We start from the raw sequence: 18,219 nt of genomic DNA, 5'->3' as shown, positions 1-18,219 counted from the left end.
CCTTAATCACCCTGTATCCCTCACTGGATCTCAGAAAAACAGGAGGAGGCATTAAAAGCTTGTTTATTTTACCATGCCTTGTGAGTCTGGCATGGTCTTTGTAAAAGTACCACACTCTTTATATAAACAGGAAGAAGGAATGTGACACAGGGGTAGCCCCTCAAACCAAAAGCTAGTCCTTAGATTCATATATCCTCCTAGATTCTGACTTAAGAGATTTAGCTATTTCTTCTGAGCTTCTTGTATTACAGTGTAATTATTTGTTGACATGTCTGCCTCTCTGGTTACCTTAGAAGGTCTCTACGGGTAGAGACCATGTTTTATCATTTTTGTATCCACAGGTATTTCCTCTACCAACCCACCTATCTACACAATATTATTTAAATATTACTTTAATTTTAATATTTAGTACAGTATTCCAGTATTAATATTAACATCCACATTCATAGCTCTCACTATGTGCCAGACACTGCTCTAAGTGCTTTGCATGTATTTAATTAGTCTTCAAACACTCTAAGGAGGTTGGTTCTATTATCCTTATTTACAGATGAGGGAATTGGGGGCACAGAAAGGTTAAGTAACTTGCTCTCTCTCCATCCATTCATTCATCTGGCTGCCTAGCTAGTTAGCTAGCCAGCCAGCCAGCCATCTTGGTCCAGAGAGGATTTAAGGTCTCCCAGAGTTTATTACAGTAATAAGACATGGCAGTTTCATAAAAATCTCTTTAAGAAATGGCCAATCTTAAATCTTTATTCCTTAATTATGTAGCAGATATAGGAAGTACTTCTACTGTTCAGGTCCTTTAATTTTAACCTAGTTTCCATATATGAAAACCTGTGTTCCTGAGGGAACACTTAAGTCAAGACTATGGTTAAAGATGGGTTGTCAGGATCAAATGCTAAGAAAACAGAACCTGGGGGTATCAGTCACCTAGAACCTCTAGATTCTAGAACCAGGACAGCCAAGGAGAAGCTGAACTTAGGGAACAGTATGGTTGCTATATCAGGGTTAACAGACTTTAAAGAGAAGAGGTTCAGTCAGGAGCTCATCGAAATCACACTTATTTGGAGAGCAAAAGAGTTTATAAATAAGTAAATGAAAATTCTTTCTAAAAAAATTCTTTCACGCCTCACAACAGAAAGAAGTCTACATTCTAATATTCACATGAGGACTCAATAAATGCTTGTAAATAATGACAAAAAAAGGTTTATGCTACCTCTGAAATCTCTCTTCTCAGTTTCTCCACTGGAGTCAACTTTTCTTTCTTCTTCTTCACCCTCTTCTCCTTCCCCTTCTCCAAAAGAGGCCATAAGTAGTACACCAGCTTGGGACAACAAATTCTTCAACTGACTACAGAGTAGATCCAACAAGGACTGAACTACTTTGGGGCTCAGTTTATCAGCGTAAGTCCTACATGAAGTAACAGGGAAAAAAAAGGGTAATAACATAGTAGGGTAAATGTACTTAAACACATAAAGGACATTAGGGGGAAGTGGAAATTACTCAAATGAGAAAAGACCAGGTGCCATACAGTTCCATCAAGACATCTATAATGCTCACCCTGTAGTGATAGCTAGAATTTGGAGCAATCTTGTACTAGCCACTTTTAAAGCTGTACTAAGCTGAGAAACACCCGTCTTTGGCAGTAACTGCAGAGGCTGTCCCAGCATGGTGTCTGTACCACATAACTGCGACAATACGTTTAGCAGACCAGTGGAAATTGCCAAAGAAACATCCACTGGTTGATAGTGAACGCTCAGAGCAAAAACTGTAACCAAAAGGAGACGTTGCTGGGCTTCTAGAAAAAAAAGAAAGACAGACAATTGAGAATTTTCTTTGAAGTAAACAACACACTAAAACAAAGCATATTCAAAAATATAAATAGTAATGTGGAACACCACTACATTTTCAAATATGTATTCTTTTACATGTAAATTGACCTATTAATGTTAAAACAAGATATAGAACATTAAGTATCTAGCATAAAATGTAACCTGCATCTTATATTTGTGGGGGCAGTTACTCACCAATGTGATGCTTATTTGCCTGTAGAGCTCTCTCTAGGGTAGCAGACAACTGTTGATAAATCTTATGCACAGCCACCTGGATTTCAATCTGAATATTTCTTTTAGCTGCTCTGATCCCATCCTGAATAAAGATTTACTTTTTCTATTAGTGACAATGACATCTCCTACCCAAATAAAAGTAATAGCATTTTATCCTACTCTATGCTAGAGTCCTGCGGCAGTTTTTAATTATTCAGTATGGTTCAATATATAAAAGCTTTATAATAAATTTATATTTAAATGCTTGACAATTCCTGATTCTATATATTCTTTCTCCTTTCCCACAAAGCAATTTTTCTTCTCTAAATATGGAAGACATAAAGATAACACTCAAAAAATTTTTTTTCAAGTCATCAGAGAAACTGGGTAAAATGATAAAAGTATAAATGTAAATTCTGGAAACCCATCCTCCCAAACACCAATCCCTATCCCAAATTAGATCTATCTCTATCCAATTTGGCTAAGGGTTATGACAACTGAGCCAGCAGAGGATCCAAAAAAACAACAGTACCATAGTTCACCTAATCTCCACTATACTACTATTACTCAGGAAACTAAACGACTTAGATAGCTTTAAGAGTCATTTAAAAGTCTTTATATTTTTAAATCTCAATGTTAAACACCAGAAACCTTAGCATTATTAAACTGATGTTTAAAAAAAAATGGCCAGAATCTGAATATACTGCAAGGTGCATCCTCACACGCCAGATCTGTCACCTACCTGATAGTGATGCAATCGGCCACTCTCTCCTTTGGCTCCTGCATGTCCCACAGTGCCTAAACCAAAACACCCTGCTAGAAACTGCAGCCTCACAGACGTGAGCAGTGTGGATGACTGGAAGCCCAAGTTTGATCTGCTTCCTGTCAGAGAGATGCTTCCTTTTTCCTCCATCCCAGACAAAAGAACGAGAATCTGGTGAAGTGCTTCTAAACGTAGCTTGAGAAAAGCAAAATAAATATATTTTAGAGTTCTTCACTGAACTGAGACACAAAGGAATTCCAACACAGATAATATACTTAGCACAGAAAATCCTGACGTTTCTTAGGGCTCTATTCTATTAAAGTAGACATTTATTTTATCATTAAAATCAAAATATTTCTAAAAACTCTACTAGCATACTTCAGTAATTAAGAGGCTACACAGGACAATGAGGAAAGCAGATCTGGATGTATGAGACCTAATTTCAAGGCCAGACTCTTCCATGTACTTTGTGGCCTTGGGAAACTCACTTAACTTTCTGAATCTCAGTTTCAGTTTCTTCATGTGTCAAATAAGGCTAATCCTATAGTACTTTTTCTAACCTACTCACATAGCTACTGTGATGCTCATGAGGATATATATATATATGAAGGGTTCAAAACCATAAAGTGTTATGATTACTGCTTCCTTCACTTACAGGGAAGTTAAATAGAATGAATAGTGTTTCGTTCAAGAATTAGAACAAGAATTTCTGGAAGGTTTTTCTGTGGGTCTCTTGAACATCTGGCTCTCTCGTCCCTAGCTAGGAGGGCAAAACCTACCACTGTAGTCCATCAGCCTATCCCTCTTTTTTTTTTTTCAATAACTTTTTATTTTGAAATAACTGTACATTTAACAATAGTACAGAAGGGTTGAAAACATGGTATAGATTCTTCCTGTATGCCTTCCTCCTACTTTCCACTAATGTTACCATCTTAGGTGACTATGGTACATTTATCAAAACTAAGAAAAGAACACTGGTACATCCCTATAACTAAACTACAGACTTTATTTGGATTTTACCAGTTTTCCCAAAATGTTCCTTTTCTGTTCCAGGATCCAATCCCAGATACCATTTTGCATTCAGTTGTCATGTCTCCTTAGTCTCTTTTAGTCTGTCCCAGTTGCCATCTTTCCTTCGAAAGAGCTGTTCATGTATTTTACAGAATGTCCCACAATTTGGGCTTGCCTGATATTTTTTCATGACTGGACTAGAGTTATGGATTTAGGGGAAAATACTATAAAGTCCTCTTCGCAACACATTATTTTCAGGGATGTATGATGTCACTATAACTTATTGTTGATAATGTTAATCTTGATCACTTGGCTAAGGTGATGTGTGTCAGGTTTCTGCAATGTAAAATTATTCATGTTTTTCCCTTTTCATACTCTGCTAGCTCCGAGACACTAAGTCCTGCTTACTTTAAGAGAACGGGAATTAACCTCCACATCCTAAAGGAAGAGTATTAAAGAATTTGTGTACATGTTAAAACCAGAATAATAAATATTTTGAGGGAAATACTATGAGGCTACACAGGCATCTTAGGTCCCCTTAAAGTTCTGTTCACTAACTTCAACATTCATGATTACTACTGTGGTGTCCTAATCTAGCCTTTTTTAAGTGGAGACAAATGGGTCAAAACCAGAGGCTCTAAGAAGCAGATGTATATGCTCACCAGCCAGTCTCATTTTAGTTTCTAGGAGACAAGGCAAGACTTAAGATTACAGTATCTTGCTCTAAGAGATGGCAATTAAAAATGCACTTTGTCCATTTCAAACAATATATTATGCCATTATATGATAGTGACATCAAAAAGTTCAGGTGGAGGAGAGGGAGAGGCAAAGAGTAGATGAAAAGGAAAAATTTTTTCTACTATTGTACAGTGATTCCATTTAAGTTTCCACAGTGCCTCTTGAGGAGTAAGTATCAAAGACTTACTTCTGCCCTTAACTGCTGCTGTTCCATTGCAATGATAGAGGCCTGGGGACTCGTAGACATACTTTCCTCTGGCTCTTTAAAACCTGGAGCATTCCCCACATCTCCACTCACAAAGCTTACAACATTTTCGATCAAAGTGTGAACTCCCAAAGACTTGGTAAGATCAAAATCAGACTCAAAGGAGTAAGAGGAGTTGCATAACCAGTCTCTGCTATGTTTCAGGCGAGCCCAAGAGTCACTCAAGGATTCCAATTGACTGTGCATAGGACCTACATACAAACAGAACAAACATGTATCAATAACAACCAAGTAGAGCATACATTCTGAAACTAGGGGAGGGCTGAGTGCTGCTACCATACCAACTGGTGAGAAATGGACACTCACGTTTGAATTACATGCATGCATTAAGTGAATCTGAGCAAAATGCTTTGGTAAAAACAAAAAACAAACAAAAACCAGAGCAATGTAAGAAAATAAAGGGAAAGCCCTGTTTGATATATCAGTGTCTCTGAAAGCGCTTTAGCAACACACTGCCACAAGAAAAAGAAAGGCAGAAGCTGCTCTCAAAATGCTTAGCTTAAAATGCTCTGCGATATTAAACTAGACCATCATTTACGAACACAAAAGAACTAGGCACTTGGAACACTGCTCGTAAGACCTACAAGTACTAGAATTTCATCCAATTTAACATTATCATTGCAAAGAGTAAGTTAAGACTGAGCAAACTGTCTACATATCTGCAATGAAACATTACCAAAAAATGGATATAGAAGGGCAAGTAAACTTATACAAAAAGGAGACACAAACATCACCCTTTGGGTTTCATTAATATAAGGAACACTTTCACTGTGTCATATGCATATTTACTGCATGTTGTGAAACTCCTATATAGAGGAAGCAAAGTTTCACAGACAAGAATATAAGAGATTTGAAGTAAAATGATATCTATTTAAAATTACCAAGTGATGTCACAATAGTTGCTAAATATAATATCATTAGTTTTGCCAGTGGACATTTTCTAGACTAAACAGACTAAAACATTAGACAACAAATACGTTAGTATGTTTGAACACAACAAGTCATATGCCAATATTAGCTTTAAATAAATATATAAATGTCCAATTCTTACAAGCTTTGTTTTTTTTAATTTAATTGATGTCAGGTACATGAATTAGATTAACCATAATCCTTGGCTCATGATAATCTCTTATCACTGGTCCACACATGGCCTGCTTTTGTATTTATATTTATTTATAATAAATGTGAACACAAGAACTAGAAAACTGATAGTAACTTGTATCTACCTATCTGTTCCTCCTCTAATCCATCTCTCCGTATCTCTTCCTACCTAAGGCTATATTATCCCTAAGCCTGGGTTTATCATTCCTTTGCTTTTATTAATGTTAAATATTGTTTTATCTTATATGTATTGCCAAGACAAATAATGTTTAGTTTTAGTGAGTTTTTACTTTATAAAGAAGTATCATTTTATGTAATCTTTGTGGGCATACTCTCTTCCATCAGTATAGTGCCAATATTCATTCACATTATTACATGTAGCCATAATTCATTTGTGTGAGTACTGTATAATGTCCTATCACATGAATATACCAACTTTCTCTATTAGGAATGCATCTTAAGGTAGTCAATAAAATATGCATTCCAAAAATTGTTTTGTTGTATAACTAGATGGAAAAGATATGGAAAGAGAACTATTTAAACACTAATGCCCACAGAGAAAAAAAATTAATAAATAACGATTGCCTGACTTATTTCTGAATTACTACACTGGTGTCAATAAAACCCCAGGACTTCAAAATCAGATGTAGAAATTTAGCTAATATTATAAAGTAACTGAATTAATTTATATGCTTCTACTAGAATAATTTAGAATAGCAAAGAAGACATGGTTACTCTGCCTTCCATGTTTTAGCAAGAATTCTTAAGATTAAAAAATGCTGAATTTTCAGTTTTACTGAGCATGAAAAATAACCAATCTGAAAAATTCTCCAAACTGCATAGCTGATTATTTTTTTCACATAAAACAGAAAAGAGTAAAACAACCCAAAGAATAATGCCAAGTATGCATAATGGATTAAATTAAAAATTATAAAGAATAAAGCAGAAGCTAATTAAAAAAAAAAAGAAATAATCATTTTCCATTTCCGTAAGCACCCCAAATCCAGAATGTGGATTTAGCCTTAACTTACAAATAATAGTTTTTGGCTCTTTGCACTGAGCTTGTTTGTTCAATAATAAAATTTCAGAATAAAATGTTCTGTTTTCCAATACTTACAAATTACTTTTCAAAATGAAAATAAAATGTGCAATGAGCTAGTGTTAGAACCACAGATGTAAAAGAGACCTTGAAGATTATCCAGTCCTCAAATTCCAAATGAAGAAATGGAGGTCAAAAATTTGATCTGTAAAATTAATAATGCTAATTCCTTAATTTTATGGGAGGGAGGTGATCTTACAAATTCCTGTTATTAATCAACTTCATGAGTCACCAATACACGGAAATGTCAACTGCCTGCCTACACAAAGGTTTGACTATGAAGAATATACAAAGAGTGAATTGCTTTGATATAACCCAAAATGTTGTAGAAATGGGTGGCCAACCCATTAAAATCCTCTTGGCAAATTAAAGCAAGAGTCAAACTTTTTGTATAAAGAGTCAGACAGGAAATATTTCAGGTTTTTGTGGGTCTTAAAGGTCTGTGCTGCAACCACTCAACTCTGCTGTTGTAATAGGAAGGCTGTCACAGACAATATATAAACAAATGAGTGTGGCTGCATTCCAAGGAAGCCTTATCTACAAAAAGAGGTAGCAGGCCAGACTTGGTTCACCAGGCATACTTTGCTGACCCCAATGTAAAACATGCAACTTATTAGGTATATGACCCAAACAAAATTCTGTATGACTAAAAAAAAAGAACAGGAAAAGCAGCATATGAAAACATTAGGATAAATAAATAAAATAACCGTAAGCCAAATATTTAGGCTGACATCAAAAATACTTTAAAACAAAAACTTATATTATGGAAATGAGAGATGAAAGAATTCTTAAGTCTTTAAAAAAAAATTGTAACAACCTGATTAACTTTGGTTTGTTCAATATTGTTTCACTGGAATATAGGAAATACTGTGTCTGAAAACTACAATAAAAGCTTCTATAGAGTAATTGTGACTAAGTCCAGTTCTTACTTAGTATTATTTCAGAGTCATCTACTATAAAAAGGAAATACAAAGTTCAACAAGACTTTTTTTGAGATGGTTTACTTGTCCTTACAATTTTGGTTCTTAAATGGAATTTTCAAAATGAACATGGCAGAGCTGCAATACATACTTTATAAACCATAAAATATGTAGGCAAGCTAAAAGGGGAAAAAAATTAAACATGCCATCATGTACTTGCTTGAAGCTCTTCTTTTTTCTGGGGCTCAACTGGCCAAAAAGGAGTAAATACACTACCACACAAAAATCAGAAGACAAAAGGAGAAATTTGATACAGGAGACAACATTTACATTTGCTCTTCTTTATATAATCTAATTTGAAATGCATAGATAAAAACAGCATTTCACCCATACATGTTACACCATGAAACACACATGCTGATAAATGTTTCCAGTATTATTTTTAGCTGTAAAACCCTAACACTTTATTTATAAGGCCTAAGGAGTGAAAAAAATCAAGTCATACAGTATTTTAACTAATAAGATTCCTGATGTTGCTTCTTAAATTGCTGCTTTGGTATCCCTACCATTTTTCACTGTACCAGGTTCAGCTTAAGTATGAAAACTAAAGTTAAGTATCTGCAAAGTTAGGTATCTTCTTTCAGCGATGGATGAGCTCGGTTCTACACAACTACAGCAAATCTTTTAAGTATTTATCAAAGTACCAAAATACCAACACATTTAACAGGTTTTGTATAAAATTTTGACGAGCTGTTGTAAGAATTAAATGAGTTAATATGTTTTAAGCATCAGAACAATGACTGGCATATGGAAGTAGTTTACAGGTGTTTAATGAATACAAAATGTCCTATTATCTCTGAGGCACTAAGCAGAAATGTTTCACCTATCTCTTTTTAAAGTAATTTAAGACATTTTTTTGGTTTTAGAATTTAGCTTTAATGCCTCTGAACAGATGAGCAAACAGCTACATTTATGTGCTCTATTTGCTCTACCCATTCCTACCATATTTGCTTGCTTGGACCAATTGTGAAAGATTAACTTGAATGAGGGAAGAAGCAGCAATCATGGTTCAAAAGCATGAATCCTAGTATCCCCAATGCCAAACACTGAAATTATAGGCACTAGCATTCCTAAGGAGGAGCCTTTGGAAGGAAAAGAAGAGCAGCTGAAACGAGTATAAAACCATTAATTGTTATTGATACATCCATTTAATTTCAGTGAATGTGACATAGTAACTTATCTCTAATTTCTTTTACTAGGTTTTTAATAACTCAGGGCCACTGAGACTAGTAAGTACAAAAGCTATGCAAGGGAAAAAATTGTCATTTCCTCTTCAAAATACTGGAAAGGGGTAAACAAGAGCATAGGAGAATTGTCACTTGGCAGGGCATCTGTTTGTCCTTCACAGCTCAAGTTATAATCAGAACACCTAAATGGCCCCAAACAGTTCTGACTTGATTCGTTTGCCCAAATGAAGATAGGCATCTAGTCCAAATTGGCAATAAATAAGGAAAAAATAGGATTGTTTATTCTACCATTATTTAAGAACAAAACAAAACAAAACAAACCACTGCGGTCCGAAGGTAGTCACTAAATACAAATAATTTTTAAAAATTCCTTTCAAAATATATTCCCCTTAATGTATTTTCAATGTTCTTTTATTTTAAAGAAGGAAATCTATAAGAAAACTATTAAGTGTACATTTTGATTGTTTAATCTGTAAGCTCTAGTATTCATTAGATTGAAAACTATTTTTGCTGCCTTCCTAAAAGAGTAATTCTTCTACTTTCTAATCACCTATTCCTAAGAACAAAGCCATCAGCAGATTTTTCTCTGGGAACATTAAAATGCAATGATTATTAGGATAAATTGGTACCATATTAAGTGATATCATGAAGATTTATATAACTAGTTTCCCTCCCTATTATAATTTCCTAAGTGAATAATTAAAAAAAAAAAAAAAACTTTTCCCATGAGGTCCTATATTTGCTTTTCTGTTTTCAACAAAGTAAAGTTAAATTCCAAAAAGTTAATAGGTTTTGGTACTGCCTTGAGCTTTTTGGAGAACGTAGTTTATCCACAAACAATATTTGGATTAATGGCTTCATTCATTTGTATCTCCTTATACCTACAACTATAGAAACTCCACATCTACTCATAGGATAACAGTTTAAAAACTTGAGCAGAAACCAACTCTAGGACAGTAACTGTGAAGTGTTGTTCTATTTTTCCTAAGTAACTTACAATGAAATTCTAGGTCATTTGTAATTCAGAGAAAAGATACCACTTTCTGTTTTATTCTAAACATTACTTTGCACATACTGACATGGCTAATATAGACTAAATCTCACAGGATAAAGGTTTAAGAGAAAATAATTTTAGCTAATGGACTATCATGCATAAATATAATCAGTACAGCAGGAGGCTCTTACTAAAGACTGGATCCCTTATGCTACTCATTAAGTTTGGAGCCATTGTCTCTCTAGCACCAAATGATACACATATAACAGAAATTTTAGCAACAGTGCTCACCTGAGCTAACCAAAATTTTAATTTTTATGTCAAGTGGTTATGCAAAAAGGATTTTCTGGATAATTATGACACATGAACTCCCAATTTTCAAAGAATTATAAAATAATAAAATACATATCGCACATTACACTAAACATCATTTAATTATTTTTATATCACAAATAACCTTATGATTTTTTTAAAAAACCCAACAGCTATGTTATAGCTTCCAAAGACTTTTCAAATAAACAAAGTACCAGTTCTAGTCATTATTCTTAGTATTTCAGAAAAATCATTCTCTGTATTCTAATGAAAGGACAAAGTATCATATTTTATTTGACAGAATGCCAACATTTCTTCCTCTAAGTTATAAACACACAAATGAAAAACCTGTGCATGCATTTATTTCTTCCCTTCATTCCTCAGTTTTCCCTCATCTCTCAGTTTGCTTCCTGTGGGGGAACTGAACATTCTGCCAAGGAAGCTATCAAGAGAAGGGTTTAGTTTTGAAGTACAGAAGACTTACTATCACAGAAAATAATTTTTCCCACAGGCTCTTAAAAATTGCCACTAGCACAAACGTTGAACATTTCACATTTTCACAACCACCGTATAAATGGGTTTAATAAAAGTGCCAGTTAATAGAGAGCAATACTTGGGGAGTTTTTAGGTATCCTTGAATTTAGAGTCTCTGAAACAGCTGTCCTTTCCATACATTTTTATATACAACCAAGAGTTAACTGTATTATTTACTAAGAAAGAGCTTCTAACAAACAAGCTAAACTCTTGATAACACTCGTAAAATTGTTCCTCATGGGAAAATTTGTCTAGAAATCATAAGCTTATGTCTTACATGCTGTATCTTAAGAGGCAAAGAGTAAAAAAAAAAAGTGGAAACTTTCTGAAAGTGTGCATGCAGAGACAGGAGGTGAGTGGAGGAGAGTTCTCATGTAATACCATTAAACTATGGCAACAAAAGTGGAAACTTTCTGAAAGTGTGCATGCAGAGACAGGAGGTGAGTGGAGGAGAGTTCTCATGTAATACCATTAAACTATGGCAACTGTACCAGTGAACTAAAACACAGCGAATGATGTACATAAGCCCCCATAATGTAAAGCATTACTTTTGGAGTTCCACACAACTTTTTAAAAAGTCAAAACACATGACAAATGAGAAACAGACTGGTTATTAACTCCTAGACATTTCTGTTTTAAAAGGGTGTATGTTAAAGAAAATGATTTCCTTTTAACTCTTCCAATAAAATGTTTCTAAATTTGTTTTTGCAATAATGTTTCAAAGACAATCATATCTAAATACATCAGATATAAAAACAGCTACATCATTTAACCAGATTTTTAATTTCTTAATACTTACCTCTCTTTCTATGAGATGATGCCAAATCCAAATCAACATTTCGTCTTCCACTCTATTAAGATAAAAATGAAAAATTTAGTTGTGAAAAGTGTTTTAAGATTAGATTTAACACAACATTAGAATAAAAATACATAAAATTATAACAATGTGCTACCTGTATACCAGTCAAGTCAGACTAAAGTCTAATAAAACGTCTCAAAAAAACCCACTGAAAACAGCTTTAAGAAAGCCCAGGTACATAACTCTGAGATACTAAAACACAAAGTCAAGGTGTATGCTAATTAACATTGTAGAGTAGCATAAGTTTTTCTTTGTTGTCACCTTTTCTTTTTTGGAATTATTGCCTTTTTTTTTTTTTAAGTTCATCTATGTATTTTGAGAGAGAGAGCAAGCACATGCACAAGTGGGGGAAGGGCAGGGAGAGAGGGAGAGAGAGAATCCCAAGCAGGCTGTACACAGTCGGCATAGGGTCCAAGGCTGGGCTCTGAACTCACAAACTGTGAAATCATGACCTGAGCCAAAATCAAGAGTCGGACGTTCAACCAACTAAGCCACCCAGGTGCCCCAGGTATCTTTGTCTTTTATCTTCCAAATACACTATAATCTTATTAATACCTTCCATAGGTCTAAAGCCTCCTGTAGCAAAGTCTCATTTTCAAAAATTGCTTTCTCTATTCTTATTTTACACTCTTTTCAAAAGCCCCACTAGTCTTGGCTAGGCATTTTAGAGGAAGAGAATCTGATGAATCCACCCTAACAGAAAAGTAACATAGTCCTAAGACTACTGGCAGTATTTTAAAGGATTTTTAAATGTTTTTAAGGAGTGCCTGGGTTAAGTGTCCAATTCTTGACTTCAGCTCAGGTTATGATCTCACAGTCATAGCATCAAGCCCCACATTGGTCTCTGCACTGGGCATGAAGCCTGCTTAAGATTCTTTCTCCCTCCCTCTGCCTCTCAAGCAGGCATGCACTCCCTCTCTCTCTCTCTCTCTCAAAAAAAAAAAAAAAAAGCCTATTAAATCTAGAAATCTCAAATTGCTGAAACTGCAGACAGCTCAATAAAATAGTGAAGGTTTTCAGGAAGAACAGAAGTATATTTCTGTTGGGGAGGGGTGCAGACAACTATCTGCTCTGCTCATATGTACAGCCAACCAAGTACAAACCATAGGTGACTGACTCAGTTATGCAAAGACTTGACATTATGGTCTTACTAGGCATTTCATTTTTACTCTATCACATAATTTTAAAAAATGGTGGCAAAGAAGAAAGGTTGTAGAAGTGATAAAACAGATTCATTTAGGAACTGCCATTGTAGAAAACCATTACCTGGTTACACACAGACACATGTACCTACATTATAGATAAACACATTTCGTCTTACATACACACACACACCAAAAATAAGTATGTTGTCAGGCCATTTGGTGCTAGACAAAATACGAAATGTTACAACCGCTCCTGAAGATATCAGTGGATCATGCAAGAAAACATTTTTATCACACAGTACCTTGGTCATGAGGGGTCACAGAATAATTTTATCTCAGGTCTCAGAACTAGAATTATCTGTTTCCCTTGAACAACTGGTTTGTTATATCTTTTAGACACTGAATCTTGGAAATCATTATGCTGTTCCTCTTTGGTGGCCCACCTTTAGCCAAACATCACAGGATATGGTCTGAGGTGTACAAAATCTCACCCAGGGCTTTATCTTTCAGTTTCTTTGAGTCCTAATTCATTCACCTAATTCATCCTTTTATAAAGTATTTATTTTTATACACTAAATCAACTCCTTTGTGGAATAAGGAAGAAAGGGAATAGATTAAGAGAGTGTAGTATGAAATGCTGGATAGGTATGACAACTGTCATTCACACAGTTGAACTTACGCTTAATTAACTGTTGAGGTTTACTAAGACAGAGAAGTAGATAATACATCATGTAACACTCTTTATAAAAGAAGGATAAAGCAAAGACTGAGCATTAAACTGATTAACTTCAGTTATGTTAAGAAAGCATTTCATTCATTCACAAATCAGAAATGAAGTACCACTAGATATTAAGGATATGAATGGGATATGAATGGAAATCCTAAAAAACCTGACAGAAGGATAATGTATTTTAGCTGGAAAAACCCAAACTGCCCCCACTGTTTGCCCCTCTTCATCTATACCAGGCTGAAGGCTCAGCCCACATCTCCCTTCATCTGCAAAAGAATCTGCTCTGGTTCTAGACTTTCCTATCTCTTACAAGACTCTCCCTTCATCTGCAAAAGAATCTGCTCTGGTTCTAGACTTTCCTATCTCGTACAAGACTATCTTTCTAAACATTCTGTAAAGAAAGATGATCAAGAGCAAATCTTTTTCAAAAATGTGTTTATTAATCTTTTATAAACTGTAGGAAACTCAATGTTAACAATCTTGGCAACTAAATCTAGGCTCAATCTACCTCCACTGATCTCTCTTTCCATTCTGTTCTGAAAATATATTTTTCAAAACGTTTTAAATATTACCAAACTTGTTCTTCACAACAACCCAGTTGAGGCAAGTATAACAGGTAGTTTTCTTTTCTTTTTTTTTTTTAAGTTTATTTATTTTGAGAAAGAGAGAGAGTATACACATATGCAAGCAGGGGAGGGGCAGAGAGAGGGAGAGAGAATCCCAAGCAGGCTCTGTGCTGTAAGCAGGAAGCCCAATGCAGGGGTTGAACTCAAAAACCGTGAGATCATGACCTGAGCCAAAATCAAGAGTCAGATGCTTAACTGACTGAGCCACCAAGGTGCCCTGCATGACAGGCAGTTTTATTCCCCATTTCAAAATAAAGAAGCTGGGGTTCAGAAAGGTAAAAATCTTGCCCCAGGTAAAAATCAATAGTAAATCTTAAGCCTACTATGACTAAGTGAGATTTCACTATTTGTTTTCTCAAAGTATGTTGCTTTAACTACATCTATCCTCATTTTTTATCTTTTCATTTCAGTGGAAATGAATTATCAATCTACAAAACATACTGTAAAAGACATCAGGGGCATTACAATAAACCTGCCTTCTAAGAGGTCTGCTGGAAAGAAATACTAATAATACATAAATAAGTATGATGTGAGACAAACCATTAGTGGTTCATTAGAGATACTACCAAAATGTCACAGAAATAACATGAAGACTCCTGGGAGTAACGTGATCTTGGAAAGCTTTCTGGAAGAGATGACACTTTAGCCAGTTCTTAAGAAAAGATAAGACCCCCATCAATAAAATCCAGGAGAAAGACATTGAAGGCAAAGAGTGCTTGAGGAGAGGCTCAAGAGGTATGTTTGGGGTCTGGTGGGTGGACTATCATGCCAAAAATACAGATTACTGCAGGGGATAACTGGTTCCAAAGGCAGGCAGGAAACATTTTCCAGAATCTTTGATTTCTTGGTAGGTAGTGCAGAATCACAAAGTTTTCTAAGTAGGAAGGGAGCATGACCAGCTGGTATTATTTTTGTTGTGTTTTCTTTTTAATTTTTTTTAATGCTTATTAATGTTTTAGAAAAAGAGAGAGAGACAGAGCACAAAGAGGGAAGAGAAAGACAGAAACACACAATCCAAAGTAGGCTCCAGGCTCTGAGCTGTCAAAAAAATAAAGAAGCATTTAAAAAAAAAACAAAAAAACAAAAAACCTCTAACTTTGGGAACAGGATCTAAGGAGAGGAACTGAAAAAAGTAGGGAGATCAGTTTAAAACTACCAGTCCAAGCAAAGGTAACAAAGGCCTGAATTAAAGAGTAGAAACACTAAAAAATAAAAAAAGGGCACCTGGGTGGCTCAGTCAGTTGAGCGTCTGACTCAGCTCAGGTCATGATCTCACAGCTCTTTCAGTTCAAGCCCCACATAGACTCTGTACTGACAGCTCTGAGCCTGGAGCTTGCTTCAGATTCTGTCTCCATCTCTCTCTCTGCCCCTCACCTGCTTGTGCACTCTCTCTCTCTCCAATATGAATAAACATTAAAAAAAAATGTTTTAAGAGTAGAAAGGACAGAATGGGCACAAATATTTTACCAAAACCGGTAACAAAATAATTCATCCATTCCAAAAAAAAAACTTAGTGATTGCCTCCTACTACATACCAGGCACTATACTGCAGGTACTTGCAATACAGCAGTAAACGAAACAGCAAAAACTCCTGTCCTCAAGGAGCTTATAGTGTAGTATAGGCCAACAGAAAGTGATAAACAAAATTATGTTTGGTGCTGGGGGATGGGGGGGGGGGAACCTAGCAAGGCAAGGTAGACAGGGATTGAATATGTGGAAAGGAGGGCAAACTACAATTTTAGACAGAGGGGTCAGACTAGGCCTCACTGAAAAGTAAAAACAGAAGGAAACACTGAAGTGAGGGAATTAGCCAGGCAGACAACAGTATTCTAGTGGGGGTGGGGGAGGGAAATAGGTAAAAGCCCTAAAAGGAGGTTGTGTGGTATGTTCATGGAAAAGGCAAGAGGCTAGTGTGATAGAAGGAGAGTCCTCAATTAAGGAGGACAGTAAGAGATCAGAGTGACAGTGGAGCCAGCATATGTAGGGTCTTGTAGGCCCCTGTAAGGACTTAATGCTTCTAAAAAGCAGTCACTGGAGGTTTTGAGTAGAGAAGTAACATGATCTATGTAATAAAAACTATCACAGGGTTAGGAGACTAGATAATGAGACTGATCAGACTGAGAGGAATCTCAGAGACTATAAGAGAGGAAACATGAACTGGGAGCACAGAGATACTAATGGTAATGACTAAAAGAAGGAAAAAACAAACAAAACACCATGGTACAATAAAATCTGCTTAGGAACACTGCTGAACTTTCCTTAGAGGAGGAATCTTCTTTGCTTAGAAGTTTCTCTGAAACAATACCTTTCTGTTTATGTAGTACTTTATACTTTTCAAAAGTATTTTCATATCCATCATCTCAATTTACACAATAGAGGAATTTCAGAGCTAAAAATGGAGCTTATAAACCACTCACTCAGTCCAAAAAACCAGAGTTTCTGTTTGGGCTGCCATGTGACATGACCAAAGTCTCACACATTGTCATAAACACAAGAGGCACTAATGTCCTCCTATCACAGCGGGACACTAAGGCCCAGATAAGTCAAGTAACACGTATAGATTATTCACATACAAGACAGAGGGAGAGCCAAAATGCAAATCCAGCTATGAACTCCAAGTCCAAAACTACTCAAAAGTAGTAATCTCTTAGACAATTTGCACACCATAATTTACCTATCACACTACAGCATACTTTGCTCCCTGCTTCTTAGGTAAATCAGCATCTCATCTGTTTGATTTTGACTGTATATGCCTGCAGCCCAGGTCCTGAGGCTTTTTTGGTAGGTAACTGAGAATTACTGACAGATTTTAAGTAGAGGAAATATAAACAGACTTGTGAAATGTGGAAGATGGGCACAAAACAAGCAGTAGGACAACAAGTTTGGAGGCTTCTGGACTAGTCCAAGCAAAAGAGAAGGAAAGTTTGAACAGAACAGTGGCAAAAGGGATGGAAAGGACATATCAGAAACATACCAAGGTTAAAATTTGCAAGACTTGACTAACTAGATGGTAGGGAGTGTGGGGGTTTGCAAAAACAAGAAAATAAGGAAAAGAAAAGGATGAATCCTGAGTAGTTAATAATACCACCTACTAAGATAGTGAATGTAAGAAAAGAAAGTTTGAGAGAAAGATGAATTTATTTTTGGATAGGTTAAGATAGGGGTAACCTCACTTGTTCAGGAGGACTGTCCACCAATGAGTCAGATATATGAATTTGAAGTTTAGGAAGAAGTCAGAGCTAAAGACAGAAATCTGAGGGGCATCTGGGGGGATCAGTTGGTTGAGTGCCTGACTTCTGCTCAGGTCATAATCTCACGGTTTGTGGGTTTGAGCCCTATGTCAAGCTCTGCACTGACAGCTCAGACCCTTGAGCCTGCTTCAGATCCTCTCTCTCTCTCTCTCCACCTCGCCCCACCCCCATTTGTGTGCTCTCTCTCAAATATAAAGAAATAAAATAAAACTTAAAAAAAAATAAAGATAGAAATCTGAGAATCACATTAACATATAGGTGGTAAATATCTATGCAATATAGTTATCCCATTTTTCTTAAAAGTTCTTTTTAAAAAGTTTTTATATGTCTAAAACAAACATATAGTACTTACTGTAACCAAACTCCTATAAATCTATACGCTGAAAACAAAAAGCCCTCTTTACTGAATCCAGGTATACCTACCAGCGCGTAACCCTCTTCATCTGATTCAGGCTGAGACAAATCAGATTCACTCCTCGATTTGATCAGTCTATAATTTGGACTTGCATGGACTAGCCGGCTCTCTGCAGTAAGACTTTCACTCCTGTCTCACACGCACAAAGAAAAGTTTTTCAATTT

General features: G+C 35.7%; 1 protein-coding gene across 11 annotated transcripts in view; it reads right to left on the bottom strand.

Annotated features, from left to right (window-relative positions):
• HERC1 (HECT and RLD domain containing E3 ubiquitin protein ligase family member 1) overlaps positions 1–18,219 on the bottom strand; it is a 194,690-nt gene that overhangs the window by 76,404 nt on the left and 100,067 nt on the right. For all 11 annotated transcript variants that reach the window (XM_030317961.1, XM_030317966.1, XM_030317965.1 and 8 more), the window contains exons 24-30: positions 18,064–18,184; positions 11,829–11,880; positions 4,745–5,013; positions 2,788–3,003; positions 2,028–2,148; positions 1,561–1,798; positions 1,217–1,410 (exon numbers count right to left, since the gene is read on the bottom strand). In XM_030317961.1, the coding sequence (XP_030173821.1) occupies positions 1,217–1,410; positions 1,561–1,798; positions 2,028–2,148; positions 2,788–3,003; positions 4,745–5,013; positions 11,829–11,880; positions 18,064–18,184 (1,211 nt within the window). The remainder of the gene's footprint in view (positions 1–1,216; positions 1,411–1,560; positions 1,799–2,027; positions 2,149–2,787; positions 3,004–4,744; positions 5,014–11,828; positions 11,881–18,063; positions 18,185–18,219) is intronic.

Source organism: Lynx canadensis, chromosome B3 (assembly GCF_007474595.2).
Source record: "Lynx canadensis isolate LIC74 chromosome B3, mLynCan4.pri.v2, whole genome shotgun sequence".
Taxonomy (NCBI): Eukaryota; Metazoa; Chordata; class Mammalia; order Carnivora; family Felidae; genus Lynx; species Lynx canadensis.
The sequence above is the reverse complement of the archived record's forward strand: the minus strand, read 5'-3'. Positions and strand labels throughout refer to the sequence as shown.